This window comes from Alexandromys fortis, unplaced genomic scaffold (genome assembly GCF_014885135.2).
Source record: "Alexandromys fortis isolate MF-2015 unplaced genomic scaffold, M_Fortis_MF-2015_v1.1 scaffold_283, whole genome shotgun sequence".
Lineage (NCBI taxonomy): Eukaryota > Metazoa > Chordata > Mammalia > Rodentia > Cricetidae > Alexandromys > Alexandromys fortis.
In genome coordinates this window covers 560,619-581,091 of record NW_026068164.1, presented here as the reverse complement: position 1 = coordinate 581,091, position 20,473 = coordinate 560,619, and the positions used below count along the sequence as shown (strand labels likewise).

The 20,473-nt window shown below is 41.4% G+C and overlaps 2 protein-coding genes across 2 annotated transcripts; both read right to left on the bottom strand.

Moving 5' to 3' along the window:
* Positions 1-7,163: 7,163 nt before the first annotated feature.
* Positions 7,164-12,686, bottom strand: LOC126491974 (protocadherin beta-14). The gene has a single exon (XM_050128035.1). The coding sequence runs from the start codon at positions 12,137-12,139 to the stop codon at positions 9,746-9,748; it is 2,394 nt and encodes a 797-aa protein (XP_049983992.1). The 5' UTR covers positions 12,140-12,686; the 3' UTR covers positions 7,164-9,745.
* Positions 12,687-12,865: 179 nt separating this feature from the next.
* On the bottom strand, positions 12,866-18,729 carry LOC126491977 (protocadherin beta-6-like). The gene has a single exon (XM_050128039.1). The coding sequence runs from the start codon at positions 17,273-17,275 to the stop codon at positions 14,888-14,890; it is 2,388 nt and encodes a 795-aa protein (XP_049983996.1). The 5' UTR covers positions 17,276-18,729; the 3' UTR covers positions 12,866-14,887.
* Positions 18,730-20,473: the final 1,744 nt, after the last annotated feature.

Sequence of the window (20,473 nt, the reverse complement as noted above, 5' to 3'; positions counted from 1 at the left end):
TACATCTAGGCTGAACAAGGTATACATCCAAAGAAAATAGGATCCCAAAAAGCCAGTGCATGTAGTAGAGATAAATCCCGGTGCCACTGCCAGTGGTCCCTCAGTCTACCCCAGCCATACAACTGTCAACACATTCAGAGGGACTAGTTTGGTCCTATGCTTGTTCCTTCCCAGTCCAGCTGGAGTTGGTGTGCTCCAATTAGCTCAGGTAAACTGTTTCAGTGGATGAACCCTTCATGGTCTTGACCTCTTTGCTCATATTCTCATTCCTTCCACTCTTCAACTAGACCTTGGGAGCTCAGTCCCGTGCTCTGATGTGGGTCTCTGCCTCTGTTTCCATCTGTTGTTAGACGAAGGTTCTCTGGTGAAATTTGAGATAGTCATCAGTCTGACTACAGGGCAAGTCAAGATTAGGCCCCTTCTCCCCTATTGCTTAGGGTTTGAGGCAGGATCATCCTTGTAGATTCCTGGGAATTTCTCTAGAGCCAGTTTCTGCTAACCCTATAATGGCTCCCTCAATCACGATATCTCTTTCCTTGCTCTCATCTCTGACCTTCTTCCACTTTGTCTATCCCATTTCCTCAAGTTCTCCTCAACCCCCGCTTCACCCCTCCTCCTTCCCCTTTACCTTTCCTTCTTCCCCTGCTCCCATGCTCCCAATTTTGTCAGGCAATCTTGTCTGTTTCCAATTTTCAGGTGTATCTATATATGTTTTTCTTTGCGTTCACCTTATTACTTAGCTTCTCTAGGATCATGAACTATATGCCCTGTGTTTATATCTAGTATCTACTTAAGAGTGAGTACATGCCATATTCATCTTTTTGGGTCTGGGTTACCTCATTCAGGATTTTTTTTTTTGGTTTTTTGAGACAGGGTTTCTCTGTGGTTTTGGAGCCTGTCCTGGAAGGGATTGTGTTTTCTAATTCCATCCATTTGCAGGCAAAATTCAAGATGTCATTGTTTTTTTTTTCACCCCTGGGTAGTACTCTAATATGTAAATGTGCCACATTTTCTTTATCCATTCTTCAGTTGAGGGGCATCTAGGTTGTTTCAGGTTCTGGCTATTACAAATAATGCTGCTATGAACATAGTTGAACAAATGCCTTTGTAGCATGATTGAGCATCTTTTGGGTCTATGCCTGAGTGGTATTGCTGGATCCTGAAGTAGGTTGAATCCCAATTTTCTGAGAAACTGCCATACTGATTTCCAAAGTGGTTGTCCAAGTTTGTATTCCCACCAGCAATGGAGGGGTATTTCCCTTACTCCACATCCTCTCCAGCATAAGCTATCATTAGTGGTTTTGATCTTAGCCATTCTGACAGGTGTAAGATGGCATCTCAGAGTTGTTCTGATTTGCATTTCCCTGATAGCTAAGGATGTTGAACATTTCCTTAAGTATTTTTTGGATCATTTGAACTTCTGTTGAGAATTCTCTGTTTAGTTCAGTACACCATTTTTAAATGGGTTATTTAGAATTTTATTGTCTAATTTTTTGAGTTCTCTATGCATTTTGGAGATCAGATCTTTGTCTTATGTGGCGTTGGTGAAGATCTTCTCCCATTTAGTAAGTTGGGTTTTTTTTCTTATTGACTGTGTCCTTTGCTTTACAGAAGCTTCTCAGTTTCAGGACGTCCCATTTACTTATTGTTGCTCTTAGTGTCTGTGCTACTGGGGTTATATTTAGGAAGTGGTCTCCTGTGCCCATGCATTGAAGACTACTTCTCACTTTCTCTTCTATCAGATTCTGTGTGGTTGGATTTATATTGAGGTCTTTAATCCATTTGGACTTGAGTTTTGTGCTTGATGATACATATGGATCTATTTTCATTCTTCTACATGTTGACATCCAGTTATGCCAGCACCATTTGTTGAAGATGCTTTCTTTTCTTCCATTGTATAATTTTAGCTTCTTTGTCAAAAATCAGGTGTTTACAGGTGTCTGGATTAATATTTGGGTCTTCAATTTGATTCCATTGGTCAACATCTCTGTTTTTATGCCAATAACAAGCTGTTTTCATGACTGTGGCTCTATAATAGGGGTTGATGTCAGGGATTGTGATGCCTCCAGAAGTTCCTTTATTGTACAGGATTGTTTGGCTAAACTGGGTTTTTTGTTTTTTCATATGAAGTTGATTATTTTTCTTTCAATGACTGTGAAGAATTGTGTTGGGATTTTGATGGGGATTGCATTGAATCTATATTGCTTTTGTTAGAACTGCAATTTTTACTATGTTGATCCTTTCTATCCATGAGCATGGGAAATCTTCCATTTTCTGGTATCTTCTTCAATTTCTTTCTTCAAAGACTTAAAGTTCTTGTCAAACAGGTCTTTCACTTCTTTGGTTAGTGTTACCCCAAGATATTTTATGTTTATTTATGGTTATTGTGAAAGGTGCTGTTTCTTTAGTTTCCCTCTCTGCTTCTTTATCCTTTGTGTATAGGAGGGCTACTAGTTGCTCTTGCATCCTGCCACATCACTGAAGGTATTTATCAGCTGTAGGAGTTCTCGGGAAAAGTTTTTTGGGGTCACTTATGTACACCATCATATCATCTGCAAACAATGAAAGTTTGACTTCTTCCTTTCCAATCTGAATCCCCTTGATCTCCTTTTGTTGTCTTATTGCTGTTGCCGAAACTTCAAGAACTATGTTGAAGAGATATGGAGAGAATGGACAGCCTTGTCTTATTCCTGATTTTAGTGAAATCACTTTGAGTTTCTCTCCATTTAATTTGATGTTAGCTGTCAGATTGCTGTATATTGCTTTTATTATATTTTGATATGTTGTTCCTTGTATCCCTTATCTCTCCAAAACCTTTATCATGAAGGAGTGTTGGATTTTGTCAAGTTCTTTTTCAGCACCTGATCAAATGATCATATGGTTTTTTCTTTCAGTTTATTTATATGATGGATTACATTGATAGATTTTTGTATGTTGAACCAGCCTTGCTTCTTTGGGATAAAGCTGACTTGATCATGATGGATGATTTTTTTATGTGTTCTTGGATTCAGTTTTCGAGTATTTTGTTGAGTACTTTTGAATCCATGTTCATGAGTGAGATTGGTCTGTAATTCTCTTTCTTGGTCGAGTCTTTGTGTGGTTTTGGTATCAGGGTAACTGTAGCCTCATAAAAAGAATTTGGCAATGTCCCTTCTGTTTCTCTTATGTGGAACACTTTGAAGTTATAGCTATTAGCTCTTCTTGGAAGTCTCTCTCTTTTTCTACTTTGAGATACCTTTTCCTTTTATAGACACCATCCTGTAGTTTTCATAAAAGGATCTATGAAAGATAAATTTTGTTATGATCTTTGAAAAATTATTTTTTGTGTGTGCATGTGGTATTTGTGTTCAGGTTCACATGGCTTCGAACTCACAGAGAATCTTCTGTTTCTGTCTCTTGAGTACTGTGATTAAAGACATGGACCACCATGCCTGGCTACTCTTGTTGGATTTGACCTACAAGTCAAAAAAACAGAAGCTCCAGACTTCTTTTTTTATACACAATGTAACTGAGGAATGTTGTGAAGGAAAGCAATTTTGGCTCAATAATTTACCTAATTTATATTGTTCAAATACAGAGAAAACAATTCAACAAACAGTAAAGAATTAATAAATATTATATCAGTATTCATGAGTACTTTTTGTATTTTGAGATGTGTTTCTCTGTGTAGCTTTGGGGCCTGCACTCTGCCAGGATAGCTTCAAACTCACAGAGATCTGCCTGCCTCTGTCTCCTGAGTGCTAGGATTAAAGGCATGTACCATCACTGCCTGGCCATTCATGAGTATTTATTGAAATAAACTACTTAAGGCTAAAGTTCAGCTAACTATAGATGAATTGTGAAATTATCATGGAAGAGCTAATGTAAAATTTGATGTAAAAAAAAATCTGAGGCGGTCTGTTCTCTTCTCTCTCCCTCTCCTCCTCGAGTAAGATTTGTAAGCTGTCTAGAGCAGATTGATCTCCACTCTCTTCTGTCAGGTGACAAGATCTACCAATTGTCCTTCTTTTAAATCTTGGTCATCATCACTCCTTTTAACATCTCCTCTTCTCTCCTCTTTTCTCTCCATCCCTTCTCTCTTCTTCCTTATCCTCCAAAGAAGTAAGGTTGATCAGTAGTCCAGGCTGGACTTTATCTCTCCTCACTTTGGGCAAGTAGTGGGGTTGGCCAGTTGTCAGTCTTCCTAGATTGGCTTATGGTTTTTGTGTGATCACCCACAATGCCATGGTACTCGAGTGGTTGTCAGAGGACAAGTTGCAAGAAGATTGAGTCCTTAATGTATGTGAGACCTGGAGATCAGACTCAGGTTCTTAGGTATTGTGGCAACTGCCTCTTCCCATCACTTTAACACATATTTTTGTTCTGCTCTGTCTCCCTACAAATCTCCAGACTCTCCTGGAAATGGTGATGGCAGCTAGGCCAGGCCAGACCAGGCTGTAATGGATCTACAGTGTGCTATGAAGCCTAGAGTCCTATATTGAGCCTCAAATTAGAATTGGAAGGTACGTTCACTGTACTCATACTAACATCTAAAAGTGTGCACCAGGGAATATGGACTGCTCTCCTTCCCCTAGCACTAATTTCACAGCTGTGACCTACACAAAATGAAATTTTATCATCTGAACATTGAAAGATATTCCTTGCCCTGTTCATATAACTTGCAAGTGGTTCTGTACTTCCAACCTAGCCCATCTGTCCTCTTCCAGTATATTCAATAAGATGTTTGCATTAAAAAATCTTTGAGGAGGGTCTTGAGTGATGACTCAGTGGTTTAAAACACTTGTTGCTATTTTCAGAGGAATTTGGTTCTCAGTATTCATCTTAAGAATGTTGACTAAAGAATTTTATACCCAGCTAAACCATACTTTTCAGTCATGTGAGACTTCAGACCTATAAAGGTTCATAAAGGTCTATTTCTGTTGAAATGAAGCAAGGGATAAGATAATATGGATGATTAAGACACGAGGAAGGAAGCTGGGAATTTTTTTCAATTTGAGTTCATAGGTTTATCTTGATTCTCTCCTTAATCTTTATGGAGAGAAAGTGTTAAAACATTAACTTGTAAAGATAAAAAGAATAGAACAAGAATAAACGTCAAAGAAAACAATCTAATTTTGGAAGGTGCAAAGAATACAAGCAAGTGGTAAATAACAGACTGCGTTATTTTCTCTTATTAAGAAGATTATTAATAATAGAAAAATCAATTCCAGTTAAATAATGATTCAAGTGGAATGTTCAGAGAAAAACTAAAACTAAAAGTTGCTGAGAATCTCTATGAGGAGCGGTTATATCTGAGACTTCCCTTCCCATCTGTAAAACAAGGCATGTTTATTTTACTCTGAGTGTCAGACAATGTCGGAGCTCTGTACTGAGGTATTGATAAGTACCAGCAAAAGCAAAGACAAGAGTTGGACTTTAGTGTGGAGAAGATAGAAAATTCTGCAGAGATTATCATGTTTCTCCCATACCAATGCCAAGTTTTTAGTTCCTTCCACCCTGTCCACTGACATTGTTATTGAATTCCTCTCTGGAAAATGACATGGGTCCATTAGAGAACTCACATATTTTTGGTCCTAAAATAAACTGTCTCTCCCTAAGTTAAGGTTGACCACTCAACTGGTCTCAACCACATACAGGCTATCTAATAAGCATTTGACTTCTAGGAAACTGATCAAACAGTCATCCAAAAAGTGTGAGAAGGAAACTTTCTAACATGAAGACAGAGATATGAAAATAAAGAAAATAATAACTTAAACATAAAAGAAAATGCTATTAGAAGTACTTTTAAAACTTAAAATTAATGCTTTCAGAAGTATCATAAAATACTCGACTCCTGTAACAAAATTAAAGGACACTATAGACAAATTAACAATATAAATTTAAAGCTGGGTGGTGGTGGACCATGCCTTTAATCCCAGCACTTGGGAGGCAGATGCAGGCGGATCTCTGTGAGTTCGAGGCCAGCCTGGTCTACAAGAGCTAGTTCCAGGACAGGCACCAAAGCTACAGAGAAACCCTGTCTCAAAAAAAAAAACAATATAAATTTAAGGGTTAAAACAATAAAACAGTGTTATAAAATATTGACCTCAAGTGTAAAGGGTAAAATTTAAAAAGCCTTTGGTAGGAAATAGCATAATCATTGTAATTTTTCATTAGGCAGTGATTTCCAAAATATGACACCTAAAGTACAAACCACCAAATAAAAATCAAAACATTGGGTTTACCAAAGTAAGTTCTTTCTTCAAAGGACATTATCAACAAGGTAAAATGATAGCATACAACATGAGAATTGTTCATAAAATGTTCATAAATTATTCAATGAGGCTCTAGTTTAAACTGTATTGCTACAATTCAACACATAGGAATGCCATTGGAGAATATACTCAAGTGGCCAATAAACACATGGAAATCCTCTCAGTTCCGGTCTTCATCTGGGAGCTGAAAGTCAAACCAGAGTAAGGTGCTTCTCCACACACAGGACGACAACAATCAAGAACAAAACAGGATATTGAGGAGTTCATTTCTCTGTGCACTGTTGGGAGGAGTGTAAAATGGCATTCTCCTTGAAAAATACTTTGACAATAACTCAGTAACCCAAAAGATATCATTATGCAGCACTCAGGAAGCAGATGGAGGTGGATCTCTGTGAGTTCAAGGCCAGTCTTGTTTACAGAGCGAGTTCCAGAGTTCCAAGACAGCCAGGGTTACACAGAGAATCCCTGTCTTAAAAAACAAAGATCTAGTCCCTTTGCAACATAGTAATTCTAATCATAGGCTTGTCTCAAAATAATTAAAAACATATGTGCAGAAAACCATTGTATATGAGTGCTTATAGCACCATTATTTATAATGTTCAAAGTTTCTTATGTCTATTGAGAAAAGTATGGTACATTCATCCAATAGAAAATACTGATATATATTATAACAGGATGGGCCTTAAAAATGTTATGCTAAGTGAGAAAAGCCAGACACAAAATGTTACATATTATATACATGAAATCATGTATATAAAATGTACAGAATGAATAAAATCCAAAGATATAGAAAACTGATTAGCAGTTTACCATGGACTAGAGGTGTGTGTGTGTGTGTGTGTGTGTGTGTGTGTGTGTCTGTCTGTCTGTCTGTCTGTCTGTCTGTTTTAATTGACACCGAGTTCATTTTTGGGGTGATGAAAGTATTTCAATTTTGACAGTGATAATAATTATACACAGAGGCATATACATTATATAGCACTAGGAAATAACCACATATTAATTAAATCTCACCATTTATTTTAAAACTTAAAAGCCACCATAGAAAGAAACATTCATGGAACATGAATGAGCTGTTTTAAAGCAATACTATGATACCAAAGACTGAATATTTAATCAGATGAATTTTTAAAAACTAGCTGGAGAATATCTACATTCTGGTAAAAATAAAAACAAAACATAGCAAGCATAACAAAGATAAGAAAACCTAGGCTACGTGTAGTGGCCCTACTATGTAATCCCACCACTTGGTAGGCTGAGGTGAAATCTCAAGCTCAATGCCATCATGGCCAATGAAGTTCCAGCATGCCCTAGGGTACATTAGACCATATATTAACATGAGAGAAATAGAAAACTTAAACATTAAACAACCTACTATTGAGCAATTGATTAATGAAAGTTTAAAATAAAAAAATTCTATCAAACAAATAAAAATGAGCCCAACACTCTACAGTCAATGAGATACAGCAAAAGCAGTATTAAAAGGGAAATTTATAGCAATCAATGCAGCCACTTAAAGAAAATAAAGCTCCGAGATAAACAGTCCGTCACCGTGCTTCAAAGGACCAAGAGGACAAGAACAAACCAAGGTCAAAATTAATAGATGAAAAGAACCAGTAGGGTAGAAACAAGCAATCAAGAGGCTGAATAATCCAGGACAGATGAAGGTAACCAAGAGCAGTTCTCTGAAAACAGAAATAGAGCAGACAAACCAGAGATGAAAATGGAGACACTGCAATCAACACTACAAAAACCTAAGAGATGGCAAAAGACTATCAATAATGAACAGACATATGCAAATAATTTTATAACCTAGACAAACTGTTGAAGAAACTTGGCAGGGCAAAAGTAATTGTCAGTTATTTAGAAGTCTTTTATCAAAGAAAGGTCAAAGATTAAATGGCTAAGCTACTGAATTTCACCAAATATTTAAATTATTCTCTGTATTTATGTGGCTACCCATGGGCACCCAGAGAGGGCACTGGATCTCACTGTTGCTGGTATTAAAGTCTGTGGTGAACCACCCGACGTGAGTGCTGGGAAATGAACTGGGGTCCCCAGAAGAATATTCGCTCTTAAGCACAAGTCATCTTTCCAGCAGCCCCTGAGAGTTTTAACCAGATGTTATAAGTTTACCATAATTCACATTTAGAGAACTGTTCTCATTCGTTAGCTCATCTCATTTACATTCATATGAAGAACTTATTGACTTATTTTTTTCTTTTTGATGTTGGGCATTTGTAGTAATAGGAGCGGCGGGGCTGCGTCCCCAGCACCCCGGCTGCCTGGCTAGCTTATGCCCCAAAATAACAACACACAAACTGTATTCATTTAAACACTGCTTGGCCCATTAGCTTTAGCCCTTACTGGCTAATTCTGATATCCCAATCAACCCATCTCTAATAAACTGTGTAGCACCGGTCTTACCGGGAAAGATTCAGCATGTCTGACCTGGCGGCTTGCTTCATCGCGTGCATCTGCCTCAGAGAGCAGAGCTATTGTGTCTGCCTGGGGGAAGGGAGCATGGCATCTCTGAGCTCACTTCCTCTTCCTCCCAGCATTCTGTTCTGTTTACTCCACCCACCTATGTTCTAACCAATAAAATGGGCCAAGGCAGTTTCTTTATTAGCCAATGACCTTCCTCCATCAGGCATTGGATCCAGGGCACCGTACATGTGAAGCACATGTTCTTTCATTGGGCTGCACCCCGAATGCCAGACATTATTTATTTTAGAACAATGCTGACTTAATGACAATTTTCTGGTGAAAGCATACTAATGTGCCTTCTTTGTGCTTACAGGGTATGTATTAACTATACAGAGCACACATCATGTTAAAAGGATGAGAATAAATAGCTACACACCAAAACCACTTATGGAAAATGAATTACAAGTGTACCAGCAAGTCTATCACTTTTTGATAGACCAAGTTTTTCAGAATGCCAAAAGATGATTTAATGAAATTTTATCAATTTTGAAAGAAAACACTCAATTTAAAAACAAAGTCTTGATTAATCAACAGTTCAGTTGAAGAAAGAAAATAGAGCTCTTGAGACAACTTGCAGCAGATTCAAAAGATTTAGAAGATCATGAAAAGGTTCACATAATTGAAAATTATATTTAAAGCTGAAAGTCATCATTTGCAATAGCGTTAAATTCATGCTAATGATAAACATAACTTTAAAAACACGGGTCCTTTGATTACAAGAAATCATCGGACAGGCTTAAATACCAGGGACCTGAAAACATCTTTGACATTGTAAAATGTGTGGTGAAAATAATACCACCAAGAAAGGACATTTTGCAGCTATTTCGTGCACTTGAGCGTAAGCTGGTTAATAAAAATTCAAGAAATTATCAACAATTAGAAACAGCTATAAATGTGACTATTAGTAACATGCTAATTTGCTCTTTATAATGAGTGAAAAGTTGGGAAATTACACATGCATCAGTGAAGACAGTAATTCATCCCACAAGATCAAAGCACGATTTCTAGTTAAACCCCAAATGATCCCTAAAGTTGGAAGGTTCCTCATCGTTCCGATAAGGCGCTTCATTCAAGAAGTTGGGAAGTACTGGTTTAAGAAATTTGAACTCATTTGTCCCTGTACCTCCCGTCAGACACACCTCATACTGGTAGCTCTGTGACAGGGTCCCCGTGCCACTGACATCAACCAGGTGTCCAGGAAAGTGTCCCTCAGGCGCAGAGCAGCCACCCAGAGAGGCTGCCCTGGCCCTCCTGCACAGCCTCACCCCCACGAACAGCAGCACAGACAAGAGAAAGAGCGAAGACACAGATGCCAAGGCAATGACCAGGTACAAAGTAAGCAGGTCTTCCTCCTGTGTGGGGTCGCGCGCCACCTCCGGTAGAGGCAGGAAGGGCTGAGAGAAGCCATCCACCACCAGTACTTGCAGAGTGACACTGGCAGACCGCTGAGGATCGCCATTGTCCTTGACCAGCAGCAGCAGCCTGTGCTTGGGCGCATCGCGCTCGCTCAGCAGCCTGGAGGTGCGCACCTCGCCATTGTGAGCCCACACGCTGAACAGTCCGGGCTCCGTGGCCTTGAGCAGCTGGAACGACAGCCAGGCATTCTGGCCAGAGTCGCGGTCCACAGCCACCACCTTGGTGACCAGGTAGCCAGGCTCTGCCGCCCTGGGTAGCAGCTCTGTGAAGGGCTCAGAGGCGTTCTGCAGCGGGTAGAGCACGAAGGGCGCATTGTCGTTGGCGTCCAGCACCTGCACGCGCACCAGCGCCTGGCTGCTGAGCGCGGGCGACCCTTGGTCTGTGGCGCCCACGTGGAACTCGAAGGTCTGAAGGATCTCATAGTCCAGCGCCCTGAGCGCGAACAGCTGTCCATTGTCTGCTTTGATGGAGATGAGTGAGGTTAGTTCCAGCTGTGGGTCGTGGGTTGGCAGCAGCGAGTAGGTGATGTGGGCATTGGAGCCTGAGTCTGAGTCTGTGGCGCTGATGGTGCCTATGTGCAGGGCGGGGCTGTTGTTCTCTTGGACAAACAGGGTGTAGGAGCTTTGTGTGAAGGTGGGGGCATTGTCGTTGACGTCAGAGACCTTTACTGTTATGGTGTGCTGGGTTGTGAGCCTGGGTGTGCCCATGTCGCTGACTGTGATGGTGATGTTGTACTCAGATCTGCTCTCTCTGTCCAATGGGCCTTCTGTTACCAAAGTGTAGAAATTATCTCCATTAGGTTTCAAGAGGAAAGGAAGTTGGCCTTGGATAGAGCAAATCATTTTCCCGTTCTCTCCAGAGTCTGGATCTGAAATTCCAAAGACGGCGACTACAGTCTCAGGAGAATTTTCTGGAACATCACTGATGAGTAATGACATGGTGAGGTCAGGGGCGTTGTCATTTACATCGGTCATGTCTATTACTACCGTGCATTTTCCTGAAAGACCTCCCCCATCAGAGGCCTCGACTTCCATGCGGTAAGACTGAATTTCCTCAAAGTCCAATAGTTTTCTTACTCTAATTTCTCCGGTGTCTGGATTTATTTCAAAAGCCCGAAGCACCTGATTTGAGGATTGAAAAAGCGAATAGGACAGCTCTCCGTAGACCCCAGCGTCTAAATCTCTCGCGGACACGGTGATAACAAGTGAGCCTACGGGGCTTTTCTCCTGAACCTGCACCTCATAGAGCCCCTGGGCAAATTCGGGGGCATTGTCATTAATGTCCAGGACCATGATGAGAACCTGGGTAGTCCCAGTCTTGGGAGGTGTCCCGCCGTCCAGAGCCGTGAGTGTTAATCTAACCTCTGCCTGCTCCTCCCGGTCCAGTGCTTTGTCTAGCACCAGCTCAGGGTATTTCCTGCCATCGTTGTGATTGCGGGTGAGAAGGTGGAAATGGGAGTTGATACTGATTGTATAGTTCTGAACTGTGTTGCTACCTACGTCCAAATCTTGAGCTATTTTCAGTGGAAACTTGGTCCCTGGATGGCTACTTTCCAGGATTTTAAGGAGAATTTCATTTTCCGTGAATTCTGGAGCATGGTCGTTTACATCTTGGAGCTGTATTTCCCCTTGAATAAATTGCACTGGGCTCTTTAGTAACACTTGGAAATATAGGATGCACGGGTCCGTGCTCTCACATAACTCCTCCCGGTCCAATTTCTCTTTCAGAACCAAATTCCCACTCTTCTGTTCCAGCTGCAAGAGTTGTTTGTTCCCTTTGTTAAGAATCTGGGCGCCCCTGATGACCAGATCCCTTAAGCCCAACCCCAAATCTTTTGCCAGGTTGCCCACCAAAGAGCCCCTGTCTGTTTCCTCTAGAATGGAATACTTAACGGTCTCACTGCCTGCCTCCCACAATAGGAAAAGAAAGACAATGGCGGTCACTTGCCTTTCCTGTAGTGCCTTGTAAAGTGGTGTCTTCATCGTTCCTCAGGTCCAAAAGAAGCAGCAGTTAATCACACAAGAATTGCTCTGTGAGCAACTCAGGAATCTTGGCTCAATAATTTTGAGCTTCTTTTCTTTGTGACATTGCTGGACGTGGTGTATCTGCCTCTCTGAAAGGATCTATCGGCAGAAATGTTAAAAAGCTCCCCTTCTCAGTGGCAAATGGCTCTGCTTTTACAGTCTTGCAGGCTGCAGGTTTTCGTTTCTTAGCCTGCAGCGCCACCAAGCGTTCTGCTTTACAACTTCAGATAATTTTGTTTCAAAGTGCTCTGTAAAGGCTAAAGCACTCTCCATAGAGGTCAAAGTGTCCTATTCTCTCCTTCCTCTTTCCCCCAACCCTCATTTGACAGCCCTAAGATAGCTAATCTGCGTGAGAGAAAAGTATCTTCTTAAATATATCTTCATAAAGGCACAGTCTCATTACAGAAAGCTCTGCAGAGACTGCCAATCATTTAACAATTGTTTGTACAAGTATTCATTCAGCTTCTGACCATGGAGGACACACAAATTTTTTTTTTGGACCTGGAAGACGTTTCATTTTATTATAAAATTTACTAACTTTTTTGTTTGTAAGTAAAAATATTATTAAAATTCCAGCTTCTAACTTCCAAATGGCAATGTGCCTATAACTCATGAAGAAAAAACTAAAAGGTGATTTTTGTTTGTTTATCCTCCCTGTGGTGTGCAGTCTTAGAAGCTTCCATTCATAAATGTGCCCTATGTGATGACCAATAAAATTTAATGGAGATATCACTTATAAGTTCTTTAAGTAGTCAGCTCTGGCTCAGAGTTTAACTGTCTTTTCTACAAAGAAGAAGAAAAAGATAATGAAGTCAATGAAGTAGAAATGAAGGATTTTGAGCTATGAGCCTTGGGAAGGTGGCCTTTGACTGTGGAAACTGTGTAACTGAACAACACTGAAGTTCCAAATAGAACTGTGTGGTTGGAATGAATGAAGTAAAAGCCGCAGGGCGCTGGTGGTGCACACCTTTAATCCCAGCACTCAGGAGGCAGAGGCAGGCGGATCTCTGTGATTTTGAGGCCAAGAGTCTGGTCTACAGAGCAAGTTCCAAGGCAGCTAGGACTGTTACACATAGAAATCCTGCCTTGAAAAAAAAAGAAGAAGCAAAACCCGCTCCCCTAAGAAAAAGGAGGTTATTGAAGGACAGGGCAAGTATTCCAGAATCCCAAAGAGAAAATGCTTCCTTTGGCCATTATAGTTCACCTTGATTAAGGTTGAAGGTAAATATTCACCAAGCACCTTAATATAATTTGCCTTCCTTTGATGGAAATTTGAAAGGAGCCTTTTTCATAAGATATTGGCAACTGTAACCTACAAAACAAGACCAGGAGTGCAAGTGGCTTTAGTCAGAGAATGCTGGGGGAGAAAATAGGGATACTCAAGAAAGTAAAACTTGGATTTGACAAAATAACTTTGAACTCTCAAACCCTTCGACAAAAACAAGGTAAAGTGTGCTCTCCTGAATTTATGCTCAGCAGTAGAATGTAGAGTGTGCAGAAAGATGTTTGCTGTGTTGGAGGACAGAAGACAATCTCAGTAAGTGATATAGTTTAACATTTCACATGACTGTAATTAAAAGAAAAACTCCACTCATCAGAAAAATCACATTGTTGTAGAAAGGAATTTAGAATTTCTTTGTAGAAAATGTGTGTGTGTTTTTTTTTTAAAAAAGGACTGTTGTATGGTTCAGCAAATATTTATTCAGCATTTGTAAATACCTTGATGCTAAAAGACCACACTGTTCTTACACAAGGTTCACTAACTACTGATAGCTTAGTAAAATTTATATTTAAGAAATACATTAATTACTAAGATATACTAAAATATAATTATGGCTAATTAAGGTGTGTGCATTAGCATTTAGATTTTTATATTTAGAGGTTCACATGATAACTAGTTACCACCAAATGAGACTAAATTTGCAAAATTCAGCAATATCATTCACATTTAAAACATTCCTACACACTAATAGGGCAATTAATTTAATCATTTGTTTGAAATGTAATCTCAAAGGCTTTACATGATAATATATTTAAAAGATTATTTGATTTCAGATTTTACTAAAAATACTTTTTATTTAAGTTGCCAAATACAGGTTAGTGCCTCTAATTTAAATACAGCTATGAAGTGTAATCGAGAAGCTTGTGGAATCTCCAGAAACTGACCATTTAAAATACAGATTTGGCTGGGCAGTGGTGGGGCATTCCTTTAATTCCATTACTTGGCAGGCAGAGGCAGGCAGATCTTTGAGTTCAAGGACATCCTAGTCTACAGAGCTAGTTCCAACCAGGGCTACACAGAGAAACCATGTCTTGAAAAAAAGGGTACAATCTCACGAATAATAGCAACAGGGCAAGCCAGATGAGACATTATGACTGAGGTCTCTAATCATAGTACTAAGGGGACAGAGTCAGGTGGGTCTCTCTGTGTTCCAGGCCAGACAGTTCTACATAGCAAGATCCAGACTACCATAGTCTACAGAGTGAGACCACATCTCAAAAATAGAAAAAATAAACAAACAAACAGGTTGACAATTTAGATCTATGTTTATTTTGCCTAACATGCTTGAGACACCGGATTCCAGTTCCAGGAACTAGTATAAGATGTAATACAATAAGCCTCGGCAAACATATACCAACAGCATGCACATTCAGCTTAAAAGCTCTTTAGTAGGTTAAACAGAATTTACTACTACACTACAGTATTTAGAGGAAAAGGAAGCTATTCCGAAGTGTAGGACTTTCCTCTGTTTTCCTCTCAGATTCCAAAGTAGGAAATTGGGGGTTAATTGCCTTTAGAAATTTGAACTCACCAGTCCCAGATTCTCCCCCCAGGCAAACCTCATACTGGTAGCTCTGTGACAGGGTTCCTGTGCCATTGATATCCACCAGGTGACCAGGAAAGTGGCCCTCAGGCAAAGAGCAGCCACCCAGAGCGGATGCCCTGGCCCTCCTGCACAGCCTCGTTCCCACAAACAGCAGCACTGACAAGAGAAAGAGCGAAGACACAGACGCCAAGGCAATGACCAGGTACAGCGTGAGCGCATCCTCATCCTGAGCGGGTTCTTGCACAACCTCTGGCAGAGGCAGGTAGGGCTGAGAGAAGCCATCCACCAGCAGCACATGCAGAGTGACACTGGCAGACCGCTGAGGATCGCCATTGTCCTTGACCAGCAGCAGCAGCCTGTGCTTGGGAGCATCGCGCTCACTCAGCAGCCTGGAGGTGCGCACCTCGCCATTGTGAGCCCACACGCTGAACAGTCCGGGTTCCGTGGCCTTGAGCAGCTGGAACGACAGCCAGGCATTCTGGCCAGAGTCTCGATCCACAGCCACCACCTTGGTGACCAGATAGCCTGGCTCTGCCGCCCTGGGCAGCAGCTCTGTGAAGGGCGCAGAGGCGTTCTGCAGCGGGTAGAGCACAAAGGGCGCATTGTCGTTGGCGTCCAGCACCAGCACGCGCACCAGCGCCTGGCTGCTGAGCGCGGGCGAGCCTTGGTCTGTGGCGCCCACGCGGAACTCGAAGGCCTGCAGGGCCTCATAGTCCAGGGCCCTGAGCGCGAACAGCTGTCCATTGTCGGCATTGATGGAGATGAGCGAGGAGAGATCCAGCTGCGGGTCGTGAGTGGGCAGCAGCGAGTAGGTGATGTGGGCATTGGAGCCTGAGTCTGAGTCTGTGGCGCTGATGGTGCCTATGTGCAGGGCGGGGCTGTTGTTCTCTTGGACAAACAGGGTGTAGGAGCTTTGTGTGAAGGCGGGGGCATTGTCGTTGACGTCAGAGACCTGCACTGTTATGGTGTGCTGGGTTGTGAGCCTGGGTGTGCCCATGTCGGTGACTGTGATTGTGATGTTGTACTCAGATCGGCTCTCTCTGTCTAGTGCCCTATCTGTTTCCAAAGTATAGAAATTCTCCACGGATGGTCTTAGAAGAAATGGAAGATTGTCATCTATGGAGCACATAACCTCCTGGTTATTTTCCGAGTCTGCATCTGAAACGCTGAACACTGCTACTATGATACCTGGCAAATTTTCAGGGATGGGGCTGTTGAGAGAGGATAGGATCACTTCCGGGGCATTGTCATTCACATCCAATACCTGCACGACTAAAGAGCACTTTTCTGTTAGCCCACCGCCATCCACGGCCTCAACACCCACATGGTAGGACTGAAACGCTTCAAAATCCAAGGCGCTCCTCAGTCGAATTTCTCCTGTCTTTGAGTTTATTACAAAAGGCTCGTTAACATCGTCATCTTGAAACAGTGCATAAGAAACCTCTCCAAAGGATCCTGTGTCTAAATCTCTCGCTGAGACGGTAAGAAGCAGTGTACCAATGGGGTTGTTCTCAGGGACTTGGACCTCATAGAGTTCCTGAGCAAACTCCGGAGTGTTGTCATTTATATCTAAGACAAGTATTTGAATGTCTGTGGTCCCTGACCTGGGGGGAGACCCGCCATCCACCGCAGTGAGCGTTAGTCTGAGCTGAGCCTGCTCCTCACGGTCCAATGCCTTGTCCAACACTAGCTCGGGGAACTTCTTGCCATCGCTGCGGTTACGAGTGAGTACGTGGAAGTGACGGTTGTCGCTGACATTGTAGCTCTGAATGCTGTGGCTGCCGGTATCTGGGTCCTGTGCCATTTTCAAAGGGAGTATCTTTCCTGGCTCAGTTATTTCTGATATTTTAAGGAGCACCTCTCTGGCAGGAAACTCTGGGGCGTGGTCGTTTATATCTATAACCCTCAGTGCCGCCTGGTAAAACCGCACAGGATTGTTTAGTAACACCTGGAAAGGTAGCATACAAGGCTCCGTGGAGCCACACAGCTCTTCCCGGTCCAGCTTTTCATTGAGCACCAAATCCTGGGTTTGTGGGTCAAGCTTCAGATACTGTCTGTTCCCCTTGAAAACCACTCTGGCGCCCCTAGCAGCCAGTTCTCCCATCCTTAGTCCCAAGTCCTTAGTCAAATTGGCCACAAACGTGCCACTTTCTGTCTCCTCCGGCACGGCATAGTGAATTGATTCTGAACCCACCTCCCATGAAAGCATCCATGCAATTAAAATCATCACTTGCCTTGTCTTGCACCACGCCTTTGTTTGTGGCATCTCTACTGATACAGGCGGGAAAATCCCTTTCAGGTCTTTATCACGGAGGTAACTTTGGCCTTCCGGAAAGTCTCTGTTGTGAAATTTTTGGATTTGGTCTTACACGTTCCCGGTGACCCCTCTTCTCCGGAGTGCTTTTGTCTTAGCGGCAGTAGCAAATGGTTCCGTATTTTGCTTCAGTTTCCAGGCGATACGGGGCTTCCAAGACTTCTTATTCGTTCTCTTAGCCTACACCGCCACCATGCGTTCAAATCAATAACTTCATGAGATATTTTCAAACACGGAACACCGACAGAACATTATGAAGACTTTTATACAAATCTAAGCATTACAAAGACTTTTAAGTTGAGTCATTGTTTCTCAAAATAACAGTGTAAAGGAGTTATTAGGGGTCTTTCTTGAGGGTGCATGCTTGTGTTCTGTTTTGTAAGTTGGTTTTCAAGCTCATTCTAGATCTTGAGTCAAATTGACTGCTGATGTAAAGGAACACCTAAGAATCACTCTTCTGGCCACGGAAACTTCCCACAATCAGCTATGAATTCTTTAACAGTGCAACTGATCTCTGATGAGTTCTATAAAGTCACGAGTTTATGAGGAACACTCTTTAATTGTCTCATTAAGCACACCAACAAATTATTAAAACGTAAAAGTTGGTCAGAAACATAAATGTTGAACTAAACATTGAGTTCCCTAAAATACATGAACAACAGACTTTGTTACTAGGCCACGTGAGAACAGTAATGGTAGTCATAAGGCTATTGAGGAGAAAACCGTAGCCAAAAAGTGATAGCAATATCTAAATAACATTAATAATTTAAAATGGGAATTAGGAGCAATTGCTATTTGCCATAAGAACGTTTAAGATTTAATTTTATTCCTAAGTGAGTAGACTTGGTCATGGTTTTAGAGATCCATGTGTTTTACTGTAACTTTTCATTCGACAAGATGTCCTCATGTCATTTGACTGAAGACCAAAATTGTTGTAAGAGATGGCAGGATGCAGAAAATGACATTCAAGGACGCACAGTGGCACTCAGTTGTAATGCCAGAATGAGGGAGTCTGAGACAGAAGGATAGCAAGCATGAAACAAGAAAGACTGCATCTCAATAAACAGCAAACAGAAATGCAGATAACGTGAAAGGGGTTGCATTTAAATATACCACGGAATCCAATGACAGAACATCACAGCTAGACTATAACGGAATATGTTACTCTCTTGTCCTTTTCTGAGCAGATAAGTTGGAAAGTGTCCTTACATATCATTTAAAATGTGAGTGAGTACACATTCAAGAACTTAATATATGTTAGATTTAATTGATTTCTGATGGAGTTTGCATTTATTTAAGATGAGTTTTATTAAGGTCAAGAAAACTTTACTTCACATAAGACCCAAGACAATAGGAGACGGGAATTTAGAATATATTTTAAAAATTTCTAAGTGAAATAAATAAAATTTAAATCTGATTGCTGAAACCATCTTATGACTAGAAATCACATGTGCACATCCAGTGAAACAAAGAGAATGAGAACATCAATATCCCACTCCTCCAGGTTTACTAGAAAACCATTACTGAGTGCGGACATTCCGTGAGCCTGTGAAAAAATGGAACTCATGGAGTAAAACCAACAGCCATAAAGACTGTGGATGGGTTTTGCCATCTCAAAATAGTTTCTAAATGTTCCTTCTGAATGGTGTCAGTTAGTCATTGTTGGTTGGGTTGGCCGGAGGACCACCGACAAGATTGGTAAAGCTCACCCCCTGCAGTGTCTATGAGGGATTCCCTAGAGGGACTGAGGAGAGAAGTTCACACTGCATGTGGGTGGCACCATCCCATAGACTGGAGTCAGAATCAGAGCAGGAAAAGGAGAAAGAGCACCAGGTAAGCAATCTCTACTCTAGGTTCTCACCACCTTGATGGGCGCTGGTCCTTCCGTGATGAGCAGAAACCCTGGGTCAAAACAAACACTTCCTCCCTTGTTTTCTTTCACATTTTGTCCCAGCAGTGGGAGGTCTGATTAACAATGGGAGGGTCTGAGCTCTGACTCCAATTTAATGACATACTTATGCCCCAAAGCCTTTATTCACTCTCTGGGGCTACAGTAGCACCAGGTGTCCTCAAGTGTGGCTTATAGAATATTCCTGACATCAAAACAAATTTTTATCAGCATTACAGCATGTGATAAACTCAATTTAGGCAAAGAAATTTTTTTAAAAAAGCATTGGTACTTATGTGAGAAAGTTAGTATCTTAATATTACTCCCAAAAGGTACCTGTTGAGAGTGTCAAAAGACTCCATTTTATAGAAATTACATTTTACAGAGAATTACGTAAGATCCTCAGAGAAGAGTGCATCACTGCTTGCTCTCTTTTTCTTTTAAATAGAATTGAGTTGAATTTACTTCCCCAAACATGTATCCACAAGGAGATAAACATTGTTGTCATGAGAAATGTCTAACAAAAAAGGGAAATGAGATAAACTTCTACATAAACATCACTTAGATTTAAAACATTACCTTGAATCCTTTAGGATTTCCCTTCTGCTCTGCTGCCAGCAAATACTTGCTTTCCTGTGGCCCCTTTAGAGTCTTCTCTCATATAATGGATCCTGAACAGTTTCCCTTCCCTCCACTCCTCATTGCTTCCCCCACTTCCCCTCTCCCCCAGATCCACTCCCCACTTTCCCATCAGAAAAGAACAGGCCTTCAAGAGACAACAACCAAACACAACAAAACAAGATACAATTAGTCAAGGCAAAATCTCTCCTATCAACTTTGCTGGACAGCAACCCAGTAAGAGAGAAAGGGTCCAAAGAGCAGGCAAAAGAGTCAGAGACACCCCACCTACTCTTATGAGTCCCACAAAACAGTGAACTAACAGCCATAACATACACAGAGGACCTAGAGCAGATCCTTGCAGGTTCTGTGCCTGGCACTTAAGACTCTGAGAACCCATATGCGCCCTTCTTGGTTAATACAGTGGGCCATGTTCTCAGGGTGTCCTCCATCCCTTCTGACTCCTACATTCTTTCCTCTTCCTTTTCTGTAGGGTTTCTCTAGCTCTGAGCACCAAGATGACCCAATTACACCCATTTCTTAAGGCAACATTTTCAGAAATTAAAAATTACCAACTTTGACCATCTTAACAACTGTGGGATGTTGGCAAGTTTTAGGATGAAACAGGTGTAAAAGAAAAAAGA

Coding starts and splice junctions, on each gene's coding strand:
- LOC126491974 (XM_050128035.1), bottom strand. CDS start 12,139: ATGAAGACACCACTTTACAAGGCACTACAGGAAAGGCAAGTGACCGCC.
- LOC126491977 (XM_050128039.1), bottom strand. CDS start 17,275: ATGCCACAAACAAAGGCGTGGTGCAAGACAAGGCAAGTGATGATTTTA.